The sequence below is a fragment of the Heptranchias perlo genome, chromosome 33 (genome assembly GCF_035084215.1).
Source record: "Heptranchias perlo isolate sHepPer1 chromosome 33, sHepPer1.hap1, whole genome shotgun sequence".
Taxonomy (NCBI): Eukaryota; Metazoa; Chordata; class Chondrichthyes; order Hexanchiformes; family Hexanchidae; genus Heptranchias; species Heptranchias perlo.
In genome coordinates this window covers 22,725,370-22,749,987 of record NC_090357.1, presented here as the reverse complement: position 1 = coordinate 22,749,987, position 24,618 = coordinate 22,725,370, and the positions used below count along the sequence as shown (strand labels likewise).

The following is a 24,618-nucleotide window of genomic DNA, read 5'->3' as shown; positions in this document are numbered from 1 at the left end:
CGTCCATACATTGTACCTGAAGGACAGACATCTCTCCATTCTTTTGTAAAAATTGAGCACTAAGGAATAAGCTCTAAGCCACAACTGAGCAATGGTTGCTAAGAAATGAGATGTTACTCTACCTCTTCAACACTGAATGCACAATAGGATATCCATGGAGCTAGCAAATTGCTGCAAGGTTCTCTGCTGTAATGGTTAAGTGGCCTTTCACAGCTGAAATTTCTGCAACACAGGTCGATTCATTTGTATTGACAGCTGGCGCTCCAGTAGTTGGGAGGCATCCAATTCCATGATCAATATGTCCAGTCCTGGTAATTGAAATAGAATATGTTATACAATGTGCATGTCCAATCTCTGGTAATCATATTGAGATGACCTGTCCTAATGGTGTGGTCATCTGATCCCTGATAGTTGAGTGGAGAGGGTGTAGGTAACCTTACATTAGTGGTCAATGTGTCTGATCCATGTGCTGGAACTCAAAACGATGGCAGCTCCTAGCCAGGATCATGGATCATTCTATGGTTTTAGCAAGTGGAAATTGAGCTCAAAATCAGCTTTGCAAATAACTGAAGTTTGGCCATTGATTTGTAGCTGAAAATGGAAGAACACAGAATTATAAATATGGCTGGTTATTGTTGGTGCTGCCATTGGCGACAAGAAAGGCAATGAGCTGTACAAATGTGTGATACGTTTTCCTCAGATTGTCTTGGGGAAAGGGGAATTGTCAAATGTTGACAATCTTTGACGGTCTCTATCGATGGTCCTAATCCTGTAGGCTCTTTTGATTACTTACTATTTTTATTAAGGAGGGACATAGAGACCTAGGGGTATGGCAGTGTTGGGGTTATGTTACTGGACTAGTAAACAGGGGCCTGGACTAATAATCCAGAGAATGTGAGGTGAAATCCCATCACGGTAGTTTGATAATTTTTGAATTCAGTTTAAAAAATCTGGTGGGAGAAAAAGCTGGTATCAGTAAAAAGTGACCATGAAGCTGTCGGATTTTCGTAAAAACCCAATTGGTTCACTAATGTCCTTTAGAGAAGGAAACCTGGTGTCTATACCCGGTCTAGCCTATATGTGACTCCAGTCCCACACCAATGTGGCTGACTCTTAACTGCCTTCGAAAATGGCGTAGCAAGCGACTCAGTTGTATCAAACCACTGTGAAGAATACACGGAATGTGAAGCAACACTTCAAGAAGAAGGCCCACCACCACCTTTTCAGGGCAACTAGGGAAGGGCAATAAATGCCGGTCTTGCCATTGACGCCAACATCCCTGTTTAAAAAAAAGTCCTACTCTGAAATATTCTTTCTAATTTACTTTCACAGATGCAGTACAGACAATATCTGTAACGACACGTCAGCCAACTGTGGTGGTTAACGTTGGCCAAAATGCCACGCTTTACTGCTCTTACAGAACGTATGTTGGGTCCATGTTTTCTCTTGAATGGCGTTTTACAGCAGGCCCTACAGCAAACGCAAAAGCAGAGAAGGTAAGAGTTGGTACAGTGTCCCATTGCTCGACATTTATCTAATGTATTTGTTTCCTGCACAAAAACCATTCACCAGCCTCAGGGAGTGGAAAATAAAAGACTTTTCTATAGCGCTTTATTGTGTCTCTTAATCATAGGTGTCAGCCATGGCTCAGTGGTAGCACTGAGTCAGAGTGCTTACTGAGTCAGAAGGTTGTGGGTTCAAGTCCCACTCCAGAGAATTCAACACAAAATCTCGGCTGACACTCCAGTGTTAATTGTATCCATGTGATTTACATCAATTAGTGTTAATTGTATTCAGGTGATGTGTATCAATTGGGGCTGTCTTGTATCCATATAAAACAGAGCCAATCTAGGGTGTGGTGTTCTGTGAATAAAGGCTTGGAAGCAACTTAAGATCGGGTACTTGTATTCTATCCTTCTGTGCTGCACTGTTGGAGGTGCCGTCTTTCATTTGAGATGTTAAAATGAGGCCCCATCTGTCCTTTCAGGCAGATGTAAAAAATCCCATGGCACTATTTGGAAGAAGAACAGCGGAGTTCTCCCCGCTGTCCTGGCCAATATTTATCCCTCTACCAACATCACTAAAAACAGATTATCTGGTCATTATCACATTGCTGCTTGTGGAACCTTGCACAAATTCCTTCTTTCCTTCCTTCCTTTCTTCCCTCCCTCCCAAAGCATTTCACATACAGTGAATTACTTTGATGTGTAGTACTTGATATGTTGGCAAAATCAGAGCCATTTTGTACACAGCAGGATCCTACAAACAATGAGATGAATGACTCGTTATTCTAGGGGGAATTTTTGTCTTTGGTGGTCAGCCGTCGCCATCTGTGGAATGACCGTTTGGGAGCTTCAGCCATTTTCATATCTGAACCTCATTTGAATGGAGCCCGCGACATGCCTGAACCTCGGTGGCAGCTTGCCGTGTTTGGGCTGGCGCAATACTGGGTGTCCCGGAGGCCATCCAGCCAGATGCAAAGTAAGTCTTCAGGGTGGAGGGGTTCGGGAGGATTTCAGGAACGCTGTAGGGTGGGTGGGGAAGGAAGGGAGGGAGTCTGGAGCGGCAGTGACCCAAACTTGTGGGGTTCAGAGGATCCTAATGGCCCCATAAAAATAAGTTTTTTTTTTACTTATTCCTCAACTTCTGCTCCAACAGCTTCTACTGAGCAAAGGATCCTCTGTGGATGCTCTGCCCAGTAGGCTGTAAAGATGTAAAAGGTGGGGTTCTACCTACCTAATTCTTACATGAGTCAGATGGGTGCTTCAGCCTCCCGGCTTTAAGATCACCATCGGATGGAAACTGAGTGGTAAGTAGACTGCTTTGGTTTTAACTCCCACAGTGGCTGGTTTCCGCTGGGAGGATAGAGTTAAAATTCCCACTTTTGTTTCTCGGTGGTGTTAGGGTTGAGGTAGGAATGTTGGCCAGGAGAACGTCCTGTTCTTCTTCAAATAGTGCCATGGGGGTGTTAAACATCTTCTGGGACCTCAGTTTAAAATCTTATCTTCTACCAATTTTCTTCCTATGACACTTTTGTGCTTCCTCTCAGTGGGTGGGACAGCATTATGGGACAATAATATTAGTGTTTCGATATCAGTGAGAGATAGTCTCAGGTGAGATGTCCACAGTTACAGTGTGGGTGACTTGGCCTCGCTGTGGATATGACACCCAAACACCTATTATTTCAGTGATATGATAATGGGCTCGATTTTCGGACGTCTGAGCGGATGCGTTCGTGGTGGGGGCCCTCCGACAATTGGGGATTCCCGGGGTGGGTCCGGAGCCCGGCTCCAACCTGCCCACTTCTGGGCTCCCCAGTGACGTGCTTAGATGCGCGCGCAGCTCCCGCAAGCGGGACTCCCGCCGGCAATTAAAGCCAGCGGATCCCACTTAAATCAATTAATTGGATACTTTAGGTCGTTAGCAGACCTGATTTGTAGGATATTTTAGGAGGGGTGGGATTTTCATCTAAACTGAGAATGTTTCCCGTACTGGGGGAAACACTCCCAGTTGAAATGGATGTTTTGCAGCCACCAGCCTGTGGCAGCTGCAAAGGTCCATTTGACGGGTGGGGGTTGAGACCCTCACTCATTGCAGAAGGCCACTCTGTCACTTTAGACAAAGTTTGGCCTGCTCCACCCTCCTCCTAACACTAAAATTCACCAACTTGCAACCTCAACCTTGCAGACCCTCTCAAATGTACATCTTCTGGATGGGGGCCGCCAAAGCTGCAGTCATGACCTCCTCGGAGGACGAACAGCATCATCAGCCTCGCCATCCACGCCGTCCACCTCTGACATGTGGAGCTCCACAACACAGTGCTATGACACATCCACCTGCACCATAGGAGGGAGGGCAATCGCAGAGAGAGATGCGTCGCAGAAGGCACTACCCTGGCCACAGGGTCTACAGACCGAGGCTCAGCTTCCTGGACCTCTCTGAGCAGCAGTGCACATGGAGGCTCAGAGTCACCCGACATGTAGTCGTGGACATCTGCAGCCTCCTTCATGCCGAGCTGCTCCCGGATGACCTGAGCACTATCTTCTTACCTGTCACTGTCAAAGTCACCACTGCCCTCAACAACTTCTCCTCCGCATCCTTCCAGGGTGCCACCGGGGACATCGCCGACGTCTCTCAGTCGTCTGCACAAAAGAGCCCTGCAAATACACCTACACCCACTCTTCAGTGACACAATGGGTGGCATCAGTTGTGGGTCTTCATGGTGATCCTCAGGAAAGGGCATTATTGCACAAACCAGACAAGATTTGCAAAGACGTGGCAGTAGTGGTGACAATATATGTTATGTGAGTTGATCAGAAATCAAATATAAGTAAAAACCATGACAAACCCTCAAACACCTTGTGCATCCCCTTTATGCTCACGACACGTTTGCCTTACGCTTCCTTCTACACATATGTGATGCATGCCCTGCGGCTGCAGCACAGGTAGTGGCAGGTTGAGTGAGGCTGACCGTGAAAGAGATGCATGAGAGAGTGAGTATGAGATAGAGCCATGAGATTGTATGAGGATTGGGTTGAGTGGTAGTGGTGGGATGAGTACTGGCGAGGTGAGTAAGTGCAGGTAAGGTGAGGATGAGCTTTGAGTGGGTGTAAGGAGTGACGTGATAGAGTTGCGTTTGCAGTGCAGAAGGAGATGCGGGGTGGGGGCGGTGATGTGTCAGATGGAGTGTAGAGGAATGTGTAAGTGTACGCATTTCAGCTGACCTAGTTAGGTCATTGAAGTGCCTCCTGCACTGCATGCAGGTGCATGATATGTTGGTGCTGGTGACCTCCTCTGCCACCTCGAGCCAGGCCACTTCCTCCCGTCCGCCGGGGAGAAGATCTCTGTCCTCCCCCTCCTCCTCCTCCTCACCCCATCCAGTAGGACCTGGAGTGAGGCATCATTAAACCTGGGAGCAGCCTTCCCCCTGGGCTGCTCCATGCTGTAATTTTGGCTCCTTTCTGCAGCATCAGTCAGTGGAGGACTGCCCCTTTAAATAGGGCTCCTCCAGCTGACAGCCTATGATGCGGGTGCGCAGTCCACCCACTGCGCAGCCTTCCAGCGTGAAATCCGGAAGCCAAGGTAAGTGCCTTCAATTGGGCTACGATCGTGTGCGGAGCACCCCAAATTCACTGGACACGTTACCCATGCACCCAGTCGACCCCCCCGCTGCCAACTCACCTCCCTCCTAATATCGAGCCCAATGTTACAGTTTCAAACTGTTGCAGACTGAGAATGGTTCAGTTATAATGAAAACAATTCTTTGTGGGCAGTACAGCAGTTTGGAGTACCAGAGTACTCCACCACATCACTGGAAGGCACAGGATTGGTTTCTACCCTCCTTGAGTTCTCTATCTCACCCTACTGTGGAAAGCCACTAGCTGGAGGGCAAGGGAATCCTTACACAGATGAGACAATCAAAGACAGAGCTTTAGGCTGCTATGCGATTGCTCAGGAGTAGAAGCCTTAACTTCTGTGAGAGTCCAAAACTAGTGGTCATAAATATAAGATAGTCACTAATAAATCCAATAGGGAATTCGGGAGAATCTTCTTTACCCAAAGATTAGTAAGAATGTGGAACTCGCTACCACAAGGAGTAATTGATGCAAATAGTATAGATGTATTTAAGGGGAAGCTAGATAAGCACATGAGGGAGAAAGGAATAGAAGGATATGCTGATAGGGTTAGATGAAGAGGGGCAGGAGGAGGCTCGTGTGGAGCATAAACGCTGCCATAGACAAGTTGGGCTGAATGGCCTGTTTCTGTGCTGTAGACTGTATGTAACTCGTAGGCCTGGGAGATGCATGGCCCAGTGATAGCACAACAAGTGATACACAATAGGTATCAGACCTAAGGAACTAAGGTCCTTATCACTTTTTTAAAACTGATCAATTTTTAACACAATTCCATCTGCTTAGATTCTTTACTATATAGATGGATCATCTTACAAACCTGGGCCTCAGGCTAATCGAATCCATCTGATTGACCCGCACCCGACCAATGGAGATGCATCCATTGAAATTGAAAGCACCAAGGCATCAGACACTGGCAGGTATTCTTGTGATATAAACAATCCTCCAGATTTTACTGGACCCAGTGAGGCATTTATCAATTTAATAGTCCAAGGTAAGGAGGAGAAACTGATACTCTTACTGTTTTTTTCTTGTTAGTCTATAACCACTGTGCCACCATTATATGTCCTTAGTGCTGGGGATATTTAATTGCTAAATATTATTTTAAATTTAAAAAGATTTTTTGTTAAAAGCATTAGATAAGTCTCTGATTTTTAAACAAAAAGTATAACACAGAAAAATGCAATATTTCAACAAAATGACCATTAGAATTAATCTTTAATAAATAGATCCAACAGGTTTAAAGGGAATGGAGAGTGAAAGCAGCAGGTACTTTTCCACATAAATGATTCCATCATTGTTGGTCTTGTTACATTTGTAAATATATATTTATCTAAAGAAATATTTTGATTTGAAAGTAATGGGTCCCTGGACGACTAATACTGAGGATGAAGGGGTGTTGCAATTAATATAATGGCGCTGACAATCAGCCACCATTTTTGCATTATTTTCTCCCATCTTTAGGATCCCTCGCAGACACACATTTCCTGGCCAATAGTGACACGCCAGAGGACTTTCTGACAGGTGTCTGCTCTGCACAGTGATCGATTCCTAGATTCCTGTTGCTCGGCAGTACCCTATAATGGCCTGAGTGGCCTTACGAGCTTGAGTGTGAATCCTGTTCCGCAGCACTTGATTAGGAACATGAAGGGGCAAAATTATAATTGTACTTAAAAATGCCTGCATTCTCATAATTATTGACCCGCTAATAAAATCCTGGGGACTCACCGCTACAAAATGTGTGATTTCTGAGAAAGCAATTTCAACAGTGGGTCGATAATTAGAGGAAAAAGGCATTCTCCTATTTTTTGATAAAAGAGGCATTTCACCCCTTTTAGAATATATAGTAACAGGGTGATTCTGTGTGCATGGTGCAGGAAATTTTCAGACGCTGCACTCCAACAGTGGAAAACAAATGTGTAGATTGGTTAGGAACACAAGGATAATTGATAAGATCTCATATTTTTCTTGTGTCTTGGTCACTTTGAACCTTTGTATTCCTGTACCATAGCCCGTCAATCAATGTGACAGTCATTGCTGCATAAATTTATTATTAAGTCCTGTAATATATTTAGCTAGTGATGCTGATGCATGTCGTTTCCTTCTAATTGGACAGTACCGCCATCCACTCCAGAGTGTAAAGTGATTGGAAAGCCATACATTGGAAACAATGTTACATTGTTGTGCAACTCAAAAGTAGGCTGGCCAGCACCTCAGTACATATGGTCAGAGGTTAACTCTGACACCGTGACATCTTCACCAAGACCCATGGTAAAAGGTATGCTGGTTACTGTCTCTCATCATTAGACACTTATTCAATTCTTAACTTTAGAATTTCTTTCTTTCTAGTGTGCTACTTATATGGTTGCCGCTCACATCTTCGGAATGTCCCAAAGCACTTTAAAGCCAATGAAGTGTGGTCACAGTTGCTTTGTAAAGACATCACCACTGCACAACTTGTTCTACATTTTGACTTCCTGGAATAGATTTGCAACTTCAAGGAATTGAATTTCTTCCCTCAGGCGACCTGCCTGTGGAGGCCCAATGATCAATTTCATAGTATTATAGTACGTTACAACACAGAAGAAGGCCATTGTGCTTCTGCTGGCTCTTTGAAAGAGCTATCCAATTAGTCCCACTCCCCCGCTCTTTCCCCATAGCCCTGTACATTTTTTTCTCTTCAAGTATTTATCCAATTCTCTTTTAAAAGTTTTTATTGAATCTGCTTCCACCACCATTTCAGGCAGTGCACTCCAGATCATAACAACTCTCTACATAAAAAAAATGTTTCCTCATGTCGGCTTGGTTCTTTTGCCAATCAACTTAAACCTGTGTCCTCTGGTTACCAACCCTCTGCCACTGGAAACAGTTTCTCCTTATTTACTCTATCAAAACCATTCATGATTTTGAACACCTCTATCAAATCTCCACTTAACCTTCTCTGCTGTAAGGAGAACAACCCCAGCTTCTCCAGTCTCTCCAAATAACAGAAGTCCCTCATCCCTGGCACCACTATAGTAAACCTCTTCTGCACCCTCGCCAAGGCATCCTTCCTAAAGTATGGTGCCCAGAATTGGACACAATACTCCAGCTGAGGTCTAAGCAGTGTTTTATAAAGGTTTAGCATAACTCCTTGCTTTTGTACTCTATGCCTCTATTAATAAAGCCCAGGATCCCATATGCTTTTTTACAGCCTTCTCAACTTGTCCTGCTACCTTCAAAGATTTGTGTACACACAACCCCAGGTGTCTGTGTTCCTGTACCACCTTTAACATTTTACCATTTAGTTTATATTGCCTCTCCTCATTCTTCCTACCAAAATGTATTAATTCACACTTCTCTGCGTTAAATTTCATCTGCCATATGTCTGCCCATTTCACCAGTCTGCCTTTGTCCTCCTGAAGTCCTCTACATTGTTTACTACATTTCTGAGTTTCGTGGCATCTGCAAACTTTAAAATTACACCTAAGTCTGGGTCGTTGATATATATCAAAAAGAGCAATGTTCCTAATACCGACCCCTGGGGAACACCACTGTATACTTCCCTCCAGTCTGAAAAACACCCATTCACCATTACTCTCTGCTTTCTGTCCCTTAGCCAATTTTGTATCCATGCTACCAGTGTCCCTTTATTCCCATGGTCTTTCATTTTGCCCAAGTTTATTATATTGTACTTTATCAAATGCCTATACACATCAACTGCATTACCCTCATCAATCCTCTCTGTTACTTCATCAAAGAACTCATTCAAGTTAGTCAACCACGATTTTCCTTTAACAAATCAGTGCTGACTTTCATTTATTAGCCCATACTTTTCCAAGTACCAATTAATTTTGTCCCAGATTATTGCCTCTAAAAGTTTCCCCACCACCGACAATAGGCTGTCTGGCCTGTAATTGCTAAGTTTATCCCTCTCCCCTTTTTTGAACAGGGATGTAACATTTGCAATCCTCTGGCACCACTCCCATATATTTGGAAGATTGGAGGATTGGAAGATTGTGGCCAGAGCCTCCTTTCTACTCGTACTTCCCTCAATAACCTAGGATGCATCCCACCTGGACCGGATTTCTAGCGATCTTTGGGCCTTAGTCTTCAAGCACGTCCTCCCTACCTCTACGGACGGCCCCAGATGAAAACCTACTCCCTCCTTTCTAGACTAAAAAGCGAACATTTCTTGAGGTTTTCTGTGTATCTCAGGCCCCTGACACTGGGGAACTACTTAGTATCTCTATACTGCACTGTCTCAAGCTCTTAAATGTATTTTTTTATATCTTAGTAATCAGAACTGGATGCAGTATTCAAGGTGTGGTCTGTCCAGAGCACAAGAAAGTTTACTCATGTCTTCCTCTGACTTATATTCTACTGCTTAGGCTATGTAGTTCAACATCCTATTAGCTTTGTTGAGTATTGCTCTGCATTGGTAGGACGTGTTTAGCGTTGAGTCTACTAAGACTATTTGATCTCTTTCAGCTTTATCCTTAGGTATTTCAACAGCATTCATGAAATATGCATATTGTCTATTTTTCCTTCCCATGTGAAGCACTTCACATTTGTTTACATTAACTTTAATCTGCCATTGTTCTACCCAATTACATATTTTGTCCAATTCAATTTGTAATTTCTGAGCTGCCTCCTCTGACTCCACTGCCCCTCCTAGTTTTGTATCTTCTGCACATTTGACCACTTTGCATTGAGTTTCTGAATCCAAGTCATCGATGTAAATTCAAAACAGTAGTGGTACCAGTACTGAACCCTGAGGTACCCAACTCAGTACTTCCCCTCCCACTCTAACATAACTCCTCTAAAGAGTAATCATTGTTTCCTACCTTTCAGCAAGTTTCTTATCCATTCACATGGTTTACCAGGAATCACCCACAGGTTTGAGTTCAATTAATAGCCTTTCATGTAGAAATTTATCAAAAACCTTTTAGAAGTTAGAAGTCCATGGAATCGAGGGAAAAGTACGGACTTGGTTAGGAAATTGGCTGAGCGAAAAGCGACAGAGAGTAGGGATAATGGGTAAGTATTCACATTGGCAGGATGTGACTAGTGGAGTCCTTCAGGGATCTATCTTGGGGCCTCAATTATTCACAATATTTATTAACGACTTAGATGAAGGCATAGAAAGTCTCATATCTAAGTTTGCCGATGACACAAAGATTGGTGGCATTGTAAGCAGTGTAGATGAAAACATAAAATTACAAAGCGATATTGATAGATTAGGTGAATGGGCAAAACTGTGGCAAATGGAATTCAATGTAGGCAAATGTGAGGTCATCCACTTTGGATCAAAAAAGGATAGAACAGGTTACTTTCTAAATGGTAAAAAGTTAAAAACTGTGGATGTCCAAAGGGACTTAGGGGTTCAGGTACATAGATCATTGAAGTGTCATGAACAGGTGCAGAAAATAATCAATAAGGCTAATGGAATGCTGGCCTTTATATCTAGAGGACTGGAGTACAAGGGAGCAGAAGTTATGCTGCAGCTATACAAAACCCTGGTTAGACCACACCTGGAGTACTGTGAGCAGTTCTGGACACCGCACCTTCGGAAGGACATATTGGCCTTGGAGGGAGTGCAGCGTAGGTTTACTAGAATGATACCCGGACTTCAAGGATTAAGCTATGAGGAGAGATTACACAAATTGGGGTTGTATTCTCTGGAGTTTCGAAGGTTACGGGGTGATCTGATCGAAGTTTATAAGATATTAAGGGGAACGGATAGGGTGGATAGAGAGAAACTATTTCCGCTGGTTGGGGATCCTCGGAGTAGGGGGCACAGTCTCAAAATTAGAGCCAGACCTTTCAGGAGCGAGATTAGAAAACATTTCTACACACAAAGGGTGGTAGAAGTTTGGAACTCTCTTCCGCAAATGGCAATTGATACTAGCTCAATTGCTAAATTTAAATCTGAGATAGATAGCTTTTTGGCAATCAAAGGTATTAAGGGATATGGGCCAAAGGCAGGTATATGGAGTTAGATCACAGATCAGCCATGATCTTATCAAATGGCGGAGCAGGCACGAGGGGCTGAATGGCCTACTCCTGTTCCTGTGTTCCTATGCTCCTATAAGTCGAAATACACCATATCTAAGGCATGCTACAGTCTACTTCAGTTGGAACTTCCTCAAATGTGTCAAAGAGCTTCATCAGACAGGACCTTCCCCTTCTGAATCCATGCTGACTGCTGGTAACTAGATTATTGCTGTGCAGACGATCCTCAACTTTACTCCTGATAAATTGCATTATTTTGCATGGGATGCAAGTAAGACTAATGTGTTTGTGGTTGGCTTTGTCTGCTTTGTAACCCTTTTTGAATTTAGGCACCATATTAGCCTGTTTCCAATCTACTGGTACTGTGTGTTGTCTATAGACTCCCTCATAATCATTGTAGGTGCCTCTCAAATCTCATCCCCAGTCTATCTCAGCACTTTGAGATAAATACCCTCTATCCCTGGAGATATATTTGTCTTGAGCCTGTTGAGCCTGTCTAGAATTTTCATCTAATTTATAATGAACTAGTTGATTTTACTTGGATATCTGTGTCTGGAGGGGGCATGTTGCTCAAGTCTTCTCTTGTAAATACTTAGAGGAAGCAGTCATTGACTGCATTTAAACAGTAGCCCAATCCCAAAACTGTAAGACACACTTCTTTTGCAGGGTGCTGCACACATTTACAAATCATTCAAATGGATAACCATCCAGTCAGTGACCTGTATTGAGTAACATGTAGTGGAGACTCTTCCCTACACAGCTAGGCCCAATATGCCATTTGGTTACTTGGCAAGTATATTCCATACTGCTGATTCCATGCTCCTTCAGTTTAGCTGGGGATACCATTTCTGGGTTCCTGATATCAACATACCCGTGAGTCCTGAACCCATGCTTGATTTGGCTGTATTCCACCACCAATGTTTTCACACGTGCCATTGTAGAAAACTGGCAAAAGCCGACAGTCCTCCAAAAGGTCACAACTCAACAACAACCCTGACATTTTTTTTATTCGTTCATGGGATGTGGGCGTCGCTGGCGAGGCCGGCATTTATTGCCCATCCCTAATTGCCCTTGAGAAGGTGGTGGTGAGCCGCCGCCTTGAACCGCTGCAGTCCGTGTGGTGAAGGTTCTTCCACAGTGCTGTTAGGAAGGGAGTTCCAGGATTTTGACCCAGCGACGATGAAGGAACGGCGATATATTTCCAAGTCGGATGGTGTGTGACGTGGAGGGGAACGTGCAGGTGGTGTTGTTCCCATGTGCCTGCTGCTCTTGTCCTTCTAGGTGGTAGAGGTCGCAGGTTTGGGAGGTGCTGTTAAAGAAGCCTTGGCGAGTTGCTGCAGTGCATCCTGTGGATGGTGCACACTGCAGCCACAGTGCGCCAGTGGTGAAGGGAGTGAATGTTTAGGGTGGTGGATGGGGTGCCAATCAAGCGGGCTGCTTTGTCCTGGATGGTGTCGAGCTTCTTGAGTGTTGTTGGAGCTGCACTCATCCAGGCAAGTGGAGAGTATTCCATCACACTCCTGACTTGTGCCTTGTAGATGGTGGAAAGGCTTTGGGGAGTCAGGAGGTGAGTCACTCGCCGCAGTTTACCGAGCCTCTGACCTGCTCGTGTAGCCTCAGTATTTATATGGCTGGTCCAGTTAAGTTTCTGGTCAATGGTGACCCCCAGGATGTTGATGGTGGGGGATTCGGCGATGGTAATGCCGTTGAATGTCAAGGGGAGGTGGTTAGATTCTCTCTTGTTGTAGATGGTCATTGCCTGGCACTTGTCTGGCGCGAATGTTACTTGCCACTTATGAGCCCAAGCCTGGATGTTGATTTGAAAACAAGTAGTTACACGGGCTTTGTAACTTAAGCTTTCACTTGTTTTGAGGGGAAAAAACATAAATATACGATAACCTGAAGACAAAATCCAAATGCTGTTAGCTCAAACTTATGATGCATTTTAGTTCACTTAAGCATTTTTACACTTCACAGTTTATGGAATTTTAATCTTAAATGAATGACCATCATTTAGCCAAAAATTACCTCAACAGTCACTCTCCTACATCCAAAAATGCTTCATCTCAGTTCACAAAGGCACTCTACCCACCCCAGATTCAGTTCAATGAGACACTGTGCCCATCCAACTCCCCACCCTTTCACAGAGACACTCTTTTCCTCCAACCTTCTCAGTTCATACTGGCACTCTTTTCCTTCCCCCTTCTTAATTCAACCTAGCACTCTTCCCTCCCTCCAACCCAGCTAGTGTTTTCTTCCACTCCCCTAACTCGTGCTGGACCTCTCTTTCCTCACTTCCTCTCAGTTAGTGCTGGAACTCTCCTTCCTCCCACACCTCAAAGCATTGGTCCCAGTATCTCCCCTCTTCCCCCTCAAAGCATTGCTCCCACCATCTGTTCCCTTCCCTTCACTACTATCCATTTTGCCCTTTTGCGTATTGTTAATCAATTCCCTCCGCTGCACTGTCATCCATTTTTCCTTTATCTCTCCCTTTCATTTCCCCCTCCCCTCTCCTTCATATTCCCTGTCACCACTCTTCATTGCTATCCATTTCTTCTTCATTTCTCCTTCAATTTCCCTCTCCTTCACATTCCCTGTCACCGCTCTTCATTGTCATCCATTTGCCCCAGTACCTGCTCAGTCCCACTTCTACCTGAGTCTGCCTTTCAACCTTAATGGAAAGTAAAACCGGGTGGCAAGTAAATCAGACGACCAATCTGATCAGTATTCCACCGGGCGGATTAGGTTAAAATTACCCCCCAATGATCCTGATTGTTCCATGGCCTCGGCCCTCCCTATCTCTGTAACCTCCTCCAGCACTACAATCCTCCGAGATCTCTGCGCTCCTCCAATTCTGGCCTCTTTCATGCCCCCATTTTCTTTGCTCCACCATTAGTGGCCGTGCCTTCAGCTGCTTAGGCCCTGAACTCTGGAATTCCCTCCCTAAACCTCTCTGCCTCTCCACCTCTCTCTCCTTTAAGACGCTCCTTAAAACCTACCCCTTTGACCAAGCTTTTGGTCAGCTGTCCTATTATCTCCTTATGTGGCTCGGAGTCACATTTTGTTTGATAACAATCCTGTGAATCACCTTGGGATGTTTTACTACAATAAAGGTGCTATATGAATGCAAGTTGTTGTTGTTCCTTCCAAGCCATAGACAAAGTAAATTAACTGGTGCTTACAGTGTAACTGTTGCTGCACTTCAAAAGTATTTCATTGTGTGAGGTGTTTTGAGACATTTCAATGGTGATAAGGTCCTTTAGAAACGCAATTTTTTTTTTCATTTAGTCATGCTCTTTGGACAGCCAAACGTAAAACCCCCAAGTGTTATCGCTGCACCTGTCACACCCTCCTCCACAGGTGTGCACAGTTATTCTATTTATGCATTCTGTCAGCACATGAATCACTTTGAATTTAAATGAGTGTTCTAATCGGTACCCAGTACCCATTGAACGCGTAGGCAAGGCACTGTGTACTTAGGCCGCTCGTCAGCCATTACACTCAGTGGTGGTATCAGAAGTCTATACAGTGAAACTATGGAACAATCTTGTTCCTTATTTATGGGAGAGAGCTGGGTCTCTGTCACGTAAAAATACGGAGACTGTTACAAGTAGTTAACTGACCTTTTCTCAATTAAAAATATTTACACAGTCAATAGTATCAATTTCTTTGTCATTTGTTGATATATTAGCAAAAATTATGAACCCTATCTGTTTCGTTTTTTAAATGTCTCCCCCTAACTTCTAAAGGCGCTGGTTGTGGTGGAGTGTAGTTCCAAGCAGGCATTCATCATATTTGAGTTGCTATTTGACTGTGTGGGGCATCCCCACTGACCAGATTCTATCTTCGCCTGGCAAGTACATTCCAACAGGAGTCAATGGATACAAATCCAAAGTGGAACTGTGGCTGATTTTACTGCTCCCCAATCCAGGGGCACTGAGGCCAATTTGAGTGCCATTATTGCTGAGATTAGCTAACAGTACCCAAACACAGCCAGCACCATGGAACTAATAGCACCTAAAGACAGCCAGCACCCATGGAACTACGTCCCAGCAGGAACCAGTGCCTTCAGGGGAGGAAGGGAGAAATTGGAGATAGTATTTCTGTGCTATTCACCACAACTACAAATCATCATATTGTAGGGAATTGAGTTACAGGAATGAATTTACCCACAAACAATATTGATGTTGTATTGCTAATGCTTTAATATTCTGCATATGGCTCTTCTCTCTTTAAAGCCCATATGTCAGCAAGGTAGGGGCCAGTGAGACTCCAACATTAGATTTCTGGAGCTAATGGATCTTCTGAGTGGAGTTCATGCTGGGAGTCTAGTGGTTTACTGCTGCAGAGACTGGACCCACTGAATTGCAGTTTGGTGGTTTATTGCTGGAGTGACAGATCCTCATTACTTTACTGGGATTCCTCCTTGATTGTAAACATCCTGGGTTTGATTTCAATCTTTCTTTTCTTCTCTTCCATTATTGTAGATTCCAAAAAAGGGACTCTATTTCTGAGGAATCTGACGATGGCGTATACAGGAACCTACAGATGTCTGGCATCCAACGTCCTTGGGGAACAATCATGCCAGCTGGTTCTCACAGTCACAGGTAAGGATAGATTCCTTCTGTAAAGTTTAGCCTCTTAATCCTTTCAGAGAAACAGCCCTAAATATAGATTCAAGCAAACTCCACTTCAAACAGATGGCATCGAGCTGTATTTCAGTTTGCAATATAGCCTTCATTTTTTGCTTTGTTTTGAAAAACAACACTTTGCGGCCTTATGGCATCTTGTGAATGATGTGGGTGGGATTCAGTAGGGAATTAGCAAAATGCGGGAAAAATGATTTCAGTAATTAAAATATAGAAGAGATAATGTGGTATTAATTCCTTCTGTCACCAGTTTAGCGATATTATAAACACAGTTTTGAAGGCTTGCTTGGCTCAAGAAATTTATTTTTTAAGATTTTCACTGAAAATGTGGAACAGAGGAAATCTTCATAAGCAGGTTTGATGATGTTGCAACACCTAATGACCAGAGGAGTTCTTATCCCTGTATTAGTTCATTCAGAATTTAACACGCTCTGAGATTATTTGCATGGTAAGAACCAAGTCGTGAAAAGGTTAACTCAGTGCCTGAGATTTGATTCTATTTATTACACCTGCACCTGACTAGAGTCTAACAGCTAAAGTCACGCCACTGCACAGTATAAAGGTGTTGAGTTTTAGCAGATTTTGAACAGTGAAGAGAATTAGAAATCTGTCCTTCCGCTTCTGGGATTTGATTTTAATCTAGTCCAATGTGATAAAGTGGAAACTTTCTCTTAAGTGCACTTGGTCTGTGCTGTTCAAATTTAATCACCGGTGGATGCATGTGTACAGTGTGCAGCACTGTCTATAATTGATGACTTAATGGCCAATCTCACTCAGAGTGGGTGGACAGCGAGAAAAATAAAATGTCATGTTGGTCCAGTAGGGAGCACTTGTATGAGGCTAGATAAAGATAGTCTGTTGGCACAAATATAAGGGGGAATCCACAAGAAATAATATTTGTATTGTGTCTGACCTGGGAGTTCTTGATGCTGTCATAGAGTTAAATGTTTCTGTTCTGTTAGTTTGATCAGCACGGAATTCATGAAAACACAGAAGTGTTGTGAGTGCACAGTTAGAGGGAATGCTTTACAAAGGCTAAGCTTCTTACCCTAGTGGGAAATCCCATAGAATCAGCTCATTTGATGCTGCTGTTGTATTATGGACACTATGGCATTAACAATAGTGAGACATTGCCACCTCTCCTTGCTCCCCCGACTGTTCAGTGAATAGCTGAGGCAAAGATCCCAGAGTCATTTCCTAGTCCGCACTGAGCTAGGGAGTTATCTGATTTCAGTCAGGCAGAAGGAGAGCTCGACAACTGGCCTTAGTGCCCTGGACTAGGGAAGAGAAAGTCAACCAGCAGATCCATGAGTTCAGAGCCCGCATGCAGAGAATGGCCACCATCACAGCAAGGGGTCAACACCTTCAGGAGAGGAGGGTTGGGGAGAAAATTAGTGGAGAAAAATTGCCCTCATACTGACATTAGCAGGGTCATTTCGTTCCATAGAGGTTGCAGCAATTTTCACCGAAACTTATACCATATCTGTGCATGCTCCATAGCACTACAGGTATCGGAGGAACATGGTCTGTGTTCCAAACTATTTCTAAGTATGCACTGTTTCAGCAGTATAGCAAATAATGGGTCATAAAGTTGAGTGTGATTTTCAAATATTTTTCCTATTTGTCATGGAACTCTGCTTTCATCACACTCCTCCACATAGCTTTTCGCCTTTAACAGTATAAAGTAGCCTCTTTTGTGACAAAGAAAGGCTGAAATATGCACATATATACTGAAATGGTCAGGTGTTCACAACTAATTTAAATGCATAGTTATCAATCAGCTGAAATTAATTTAATTTAAACTTGCCTAAAATTTCTATGCTCCATCTTTTTGGCCAAGCATTTGGTCACACCTTCTAATATCTCCCTTTTTGGCTTGGCATCCATTTTGGTCTAATTACACCTCTGCGAAGTGCCTTAGGACATTTTTCTACATTAAAGGCACTATTTAAATGCAAGTTGTTTTTGGAGAGGAGGTGTCTGATAGTATATTGATAGTGCATGGTGTGGAAAAGGTTAATCTGGAATATTATTTTAAATTAAAGAGTGGACATAGGACAAGGGGACACGGGTTCAAACTAGTAAATGGGAAGTTTAGGATTCATGTCAGGAAGTTCTTTCTTCATGCAGAGAGTGATCAACACATGGAATGGATTTCGGGCAGAGCATGGAGGTAAAAACACTGGAATAATTGTAGAAGCAATGAGATGCAGCAATGGGGGAGGCGAGTCTAGGGTTTTTCTGGGTGGATGTATTAAGATGAGCTGAATAGCCTTCCTCACCTAATTACCCCTACAGCTGCAAGAGAGAGGAGACTTGCATCCCATCAGTCTGATTGGATCTGAACCAGATATAGTATTCTGGTCAATTGTGCCACCCGTTCCTTTGAGTATAAATTAATTTTGTTAGTGATATTTCTTCTTCCTTTACAGTTAACAATGAGGCTGGAGTGATTGTTGGAGCTGTGTTTGGCACCCTTGTGGGCCTGATTCTGATTGCAGCCGTTACGTACCACTTACTTCGTCACAAGCAGAAGAATCCCAAAGTTCCTCCTCTTGGAAATGAATTGAGGTTTGGACATTTACAGTTGGCCTCAGTATTCCTGGGCTAGGGAAGGGAAAATCAGCCACTCCTGGAACTTTAATTGGGCCAGTATTTGCTGGAGCGGGGCATCTCGCAGCGTGCCCTGTGAGTTGAATTTTTTTCCTCACCCTTCAGCTCAAAGTTTTTGCGCCGCAAATTTCTGGAAGTTGATAACGGAATTGGGCATCTTGGTGAATGGCGGGACCAACAGTTTATCTAGATTTAAAGATAGAAAAAGAAACAGAGTGAACAATGGAAAAGGAAATAGGGTGGATTAAAGTCAAATTAAATACAGAAAGAGAAATAAGGAGAGGGAAAGAAAGGTTGGATTAAGAGTGAAAGAAAAAAGAGACAGAAAGGAATAGTAAGAAAAAAATTAAACATTTAAAGAACTTCTAGGAACAAATTACTACCTGCAGGAATGAGATTCCACAGTTTAAATTGTTCCCTTTCTGGGCTGGAGAGGTTGAGTGGCATTGCAGGAACATAAACCTTGTCATTAAAAGGGTCCTTACATCGTTAAATACCAGCCCTAACTTTCTGCGGCCAGTTTAATTTGTTTTAACAGTGCAAATGCAGCGATTTCCTGAAACTCACGGGGTTGGGGGGGGGGTGGGGGTTGATGGTGAGCTCTCGTTTTCGTGAGGCTAACAGTGGAGTGGGGCAAATCGTCAATCAATATGTGGCGATTCGCAATTCATGGCATATCTCTTCCTCGCTACAAATTGCTAGGTTATTTACACACTAATAACGATGTGCGCATTAAACTTCCCGTTATTTTACCAGAAAATTCTGGCCCATCATTTTTAGGTTAACGCATGGTAAAATGTATCACTTCACGCTATATCTGCGTCTGCCCATTTCACCAGTCTGTCTATGTCCTCCTGAAGTCTGTTACTATCTTCCTCACTGTTTACTACATTTCTGAGTTTTGTCATCTGCAGACTTTGAAATTATACCCTGTATACCTAAGTCCAGGTCATTAATATATATCTAAAAGAGCAGTGGTCCTAATACTGCCCTCTGGGGGACACCGCTGTATATTTCCCTCCAGTCTGTAAAACAACCATTCACCACTACTCTCTGCTTTCTGTCTCTTAGCCAATTTCAGACCCATGCCGCCACTGCTCCTTTAATCCCATGGGCTTCAATTTTGCTAAGTCTATTATGTGATACTTTATCAAATGCCTTTTGAAAGTCCATTTACACAAGATCAACGCACGACCTTCATCAACCTCTCTGTTACTTCATCAAAGAATTCAATCAAGTTAGATTGCCAGGGGTGCGGGACTGCAGTTATGTGGAGAGACAAGAGAAGCTGGGATTGTTCTCCTTAGAGAAGAGAAGGTTAAGCGGAGATTTAATAGAGGTGTTCAAAATTATGAGGGGTTTTGATAGAGTAAATAAGGAGAAACCGTTTCCACTAGCAGGAGTGTTGGTAACCAGAGGACACAGATTAAAGATAATTGGCTAAAGAACCAGAAGGGAGATGAGGAGAATTTTTTTTATGCACTGCCTGAAAGGGTGGTTGAATCAGATTCAGTAGTAACTTTCAAAAGGGAAATGGATATAGACTTGAAAAAGATAACATTGCAGGGAATGGGGGAAGAGAAGGGGCGTGGGACTAATAGGATAGCTCTTTCAAAGAGCCAGCACAGGTACAAGGGGTCAACTGACCGCCTTTTGTGCTGTATCATTGTATAGAATTGGTGAAGATTTCCTATCCCTTCACTTTCTCCCCAGGTCACTTTTGGCCAAGGAGGTGCGGAGGTTGGTTGGCAAGGTAACGCACATAGGCCTCTGCCAATGCCATGATGAGTTAATAGATTCTCTTGATTTATTTCACCCCCCTCACCTGAGATTGGCAGCCTAGCAACATGGGGATAAAAACTATGTCCACTTTTGATGTGGTGGAACACATTGATACTGGCTACGGTAAATGTAGCTTTTAAAGTAAAAATGTAATTTACTGCCATTGTTCAAGCAGGTCTCTCTTTAAAATTGATTTTTTAAAAATTTATATTTCAATTTAACAAAATATATTTTATGGCATCACTCTTTGAAATGACTGCTCTTGTGGTATTTGACAAATCATGTTGTGTTAAGTACAATGATAAATACCTCTCCTTTTTACTACACATTGCCCGAGAAATGGGCTGCAGCACAACGGGGGTCTATTTTCTGACCAGCATTGTTCCCATACGAATGTTTAGTGCACTCGTACTAAATTCCATTGTGCACATTTTAACACCTGTGTTAACCAGTTTACAATAAATGGGTTAACACCTGTGCTAAAAAAGCACACAGAGGAATTAGTACAAGAGTATTTAGCATCAGTATGGGAACAGCACCAGTCAGGAGAAATATATAACTGGTAGTTTGTGAAAATAGTTAGGTTGGGCAGAAATGGGCACCTTCCTGCTTTTTAAACATTTCATGCTTATTATTTAAAAAAAATAAAAAATAATCATTTGTTTTGATGTTCATGATAAATTTCTAAGCATTTTAAGGGAATTGCCCCAAACTGCGAGATTTCGTTCCCCTCGCAGAGCCTCGTTCAACAGGAGCACAAGTGGAGAATGGACCATGAAGATGAACATGCCCATTGTGTTGCTCTCCATTTGCTGGCCATTGATTTTAATGGCTGGAAAATTGAAGAGTTGAACAAATTATGCATGTTGACCTTTGCCCCCCTCTCCCCCTCCTCCCCAGATCCTCCAATTTGCACTTCTATCGAGCGAGACTCCGTGCCAGGAATGGAATCTCGCAATTTTGGAGCTAATAAGTAATGAGAAAGGGACATTCACCCATTGAGCTCTCTCCTCCCAACAGACTACACACAATTTACATTGTCAAAGATTCAACCTAAATTATTTATTTCCTCAGGGATAACTATTGTATATAACTATTCCCTGATCCCCAGAGTTAATTACACAAAATCCATAATATTCATCCATCCCCATGCATGGTTGTTTATTTTCCAGACAGTCATTCCTTCTCCTGCCTGAGCAGAGTATCTTCATAAACACCAATCCCATTTCCAACTAGATAGTTATCCACCTTCTTTTTAACGGAGTTAATTATCTCAACCTTAGTTGCTTTTGCTGGCAGTCTGCTCCACGTGTGAACCACATTGCGCAGGAGAACTTTCTTAGATCTACTAGTTCCATTGAAGCTTGTTAATCTTAAACTTGTGTCCTCAAGTGTACACTTCACTATCTAAAGTCAAGTAGTCTGCTTCCATCTACATCATTTGGCCCTAAATTGATTTCATTTTATGGAGAACATAGTAAGTACGTTATATAAAATAATGGATGTCTGGGAGTGATGATGAAGACTGAACTTTAATCCTGAGGTTAGATAATGTCAACAAACCATTTGAACTTTGTTTCTGTGAACTCCTCAATGAAATCACAGCTTTATTACTGACTCCCAGCCACAGGTAGAATGCAACATGATAACTTGAAATATTGGCATTTAAGGACATGGTATTTGCAGCTTCTTTCAGTGGTTTAATCTTGTGTTGATTTCAGAGAGGATGCACTGGCTCCAGGTAAAGAAGCAAACTCCCATCTACTGGCATCATCTGCACGCAGCCAAGAAGCCAACTCAAACAGCATGAACTCAAAATATAATATTGTTGTGTAAACCCCACACTCAAATCTCAAGCATCGCAGTCCACAAACTTCAGGGCAGAAGAGGTTGAAGTTTTAAAAAAAATGTTTTATTGTCCTTTTTATATTTGTTTTGTTCTGTGCCACCAAACCACTTTACTGCAAGTTGTCGCTCTTATTATGAAGCTAAATTTTACTGGCTGTGAATCTGACTAATGTTCAATTCTTTTAGATGCATATCCATGAAAATGCATGAGGAATTACCCTTAAGAATGACCTAATAATGGGTTCAACGTTCATTTTGAAACAAAAGGTTTTAGTTGGGTAGCCTAATGAGCTCAATTCTCTTCAGTGGATGGGCATGTTGTTTTCAGCTCTTGGTTGGGTTGCAAGGTGGAGCATTTTGTAGAAGGAGACTTGGGCAGCAGGAAGAAAAATGTGTTATAACCAACCTGGCTTTGCAAAATCAAATGGACTGTCAACCATTCTTAAGTAGCGATGACAACTGAAGGCAGCCACAGAAAAGTCTGCTGCCCAGATCCACCTATATTGTCCTGATTGAAGCATATTTGCAGCAAGATTCGCATTTTGCTTCCTTCCTTTCTCACCTTTTTGGTCTCACTTGGCTATGCTACTCTGAGAAAGAGGGAAGGTGACCTGCCTCCAGGTGTCTGCCAATGCTGCTGCCAACCAATCGATAGGGAGTGCCTGGGAGAGCAGCCTTGGACTGGCTGCTTCCGATTTGGCCTCCTTTTCTGTGAGGACCTGCTTGACTTTTGCTCAACAGCTTGCCTCAGCAACGTAGGTGAGATTTGGAATTGAATAGTGTAGGGAATTGAATCTGTGTCCGACCAGCCAATGCGGATGTCAATAGTTGCTCCAATAGTGCCATGCCCTAAGTTTCTAATTTACTGATTTTAATCTGTCGTGAGAATGTGGAACTCGCTACTACATGGATTGGTTGAGGTGAATAGCAGAGATGCATTTAAGGGGAAGCTAGATTACATAAGAGCGAAAGGAATAGAAGGATATGCTGATAGGGTGAGATGAAGTAGGTTAGGAGGAGGCTCGTTACAGAGCACAAACACCGGCATAGACCCGTTGGGCCAAATGTCCTACTTCTGTGCTGTAAAATTCTATGTAATCTAAATACTACCTGACCCCCCCCACTGCGGTCTCACATAGTGAGGTATTTGGAGAAGTACCAATGAAGGGCATCCATTTTTGAAGGGTAAATCGAGTCTCTTTAGCACCTTTTAGATACTGTTCTGGCTACAGCTGGTATAATTGGGTTTAGTTTTTAATAAATGTGCTGATCAGATCCTAAACGGTACATATTGTAACTGCTGCAATATTGTACTATGATCCAGGCTGGTGGCACTGGCTGCTGATGCACAGGTCTTCCCTGTCAAATTTACTTTTGGGTTGCAATCGGCTGCATGAGACCCATGTTTGAGTCTGGGTTGGGTTTGGGCCATGAGGGATGAGGCTGCAGATAGTAGATATGTATTGTTACCAGGTTCAGCATTTTCTAGCTTCTGGACATAGTGGGGGTGATTTTAACCTCCAAGAACGGGTGGGTTGGGGGCAAGTGGGAGTTGAAAATTGTTGGTTTTTTGGGTCACAACCGCAAAATTTTCGGACTTTGCATTCCTAGTGGGAAGCCTGTACTTTTACGCGCCGATGTTAAACCCGGAAATAAAGCTGCGTTGCAGTCGCGACCCAAAAAACAACTATTTTCAAATCCCACCCGCCCCCAACCCACCCGTTCTTGGGGTTTAAAATCACCCCCAGTGTGCCTGCATTAACGTAGGAGGTTCTGTGCATGAACCAGAAGTAAATGTTGCAATTTGAATCAATAAATACTTCCATTTCATAAACAAGAGTGCTCCATCGTACTGAGTGCAGAATGCTGAAATAAGACTAATTATAGGTATGTTCAGATTGTGTATGGGTTTGGGCTGTCCTGCAGCATGATGTAATGAGTGATAACCTACTTTCCTCGTGTCTTAATAAACCGCTTTTGTTTTTATGCAGCTATGTCTTGCACGCCATTTGAACTCTGTAACAAAAAGGGACTTTGGGGATGCCCTGGGTTGGGGGGACAGGTGAGATTTTGAGTAGACCTCAATTACGTCATTGCATAATGATTTCAGAACACTGAGATGTGCAGAAGCGTAGCTCGGAACATAAGAAACGGGTATTCAGTCAGGAATTTTCTCACAGTTACTTCCGCTCTGTCACCATAACTTCACAGGAAGTGCGGCGGAAGCCCCCATTTACGTCCAGAAATGGAGTAACGTCATCGGAGGTGTGGCAGAAACAACGGTGGAGTGGGAGCAACTCCGAGGAAATTCCTGGCCAATATATGAACTGAGCTTTCAGGAAATTTATAAAACACATTTAGGACTTGAAATTATGAACTCTTGCATACTTAGGGTAATTGCACACTTGCAGGGAGTGCAGATTGAAGATAGGGCTACAAAATTGTAGCTTTAATTCCCCGACTTGCCACACTCCCTAAAGGCCCTTCTGGCAATTTCTGCCAGAGGTGATGTTGGCCATATAATATATCCTGCCTGTCACAGACACATCTGTCTATGACAGCATTGGAGCAAATGACCAGCGATGGTCACTTGCTCCAAT

General features: G+C 43.2%; 1 protein-coding gene across 1 annotated transcript in view; it reads left to right on the top strand.

Annotated features, from left to right (window-relative positions):
- LOC137301517 (V-set and immunoglobulin domain-containing protein 2-like) overlaps window positions 1-24,008 on the top strand; it is a 34,588-nt gene extending 10,580 nt beyond the window's left edge. The window contains exons 2-7 of the mRNA XM_067971047.1: window positions 1,333-1,496; window positions 5,919-6,126; window positions 7,249-7,410; window positions 15,614-15,733; window positions 18,208-18,346; window positions 21,892-24,008. Coding sequence (XP_067827148.1) covers window positions 1,333-1,496; window positions 5,919-6,126; window positions 7,249-7,410; window positions 15,614-15,733; window positions 18,208-18,346; window positions 21,892-22,006 — 908 coding nt within the window. The 3' untranslated portion in view covers window positions 22,007-24,008. The remainder of the gene's footprint in view (window positions 1-1,332; window positions 1,497-5,918; window positions 6,127-7,248; window positions 7,411-15,613; window positions 15,734-18,207; window positions 18,347-21,891) is intronic.
- Window positions 24,009-24,618: the final 610 nt, after the last annotated feature.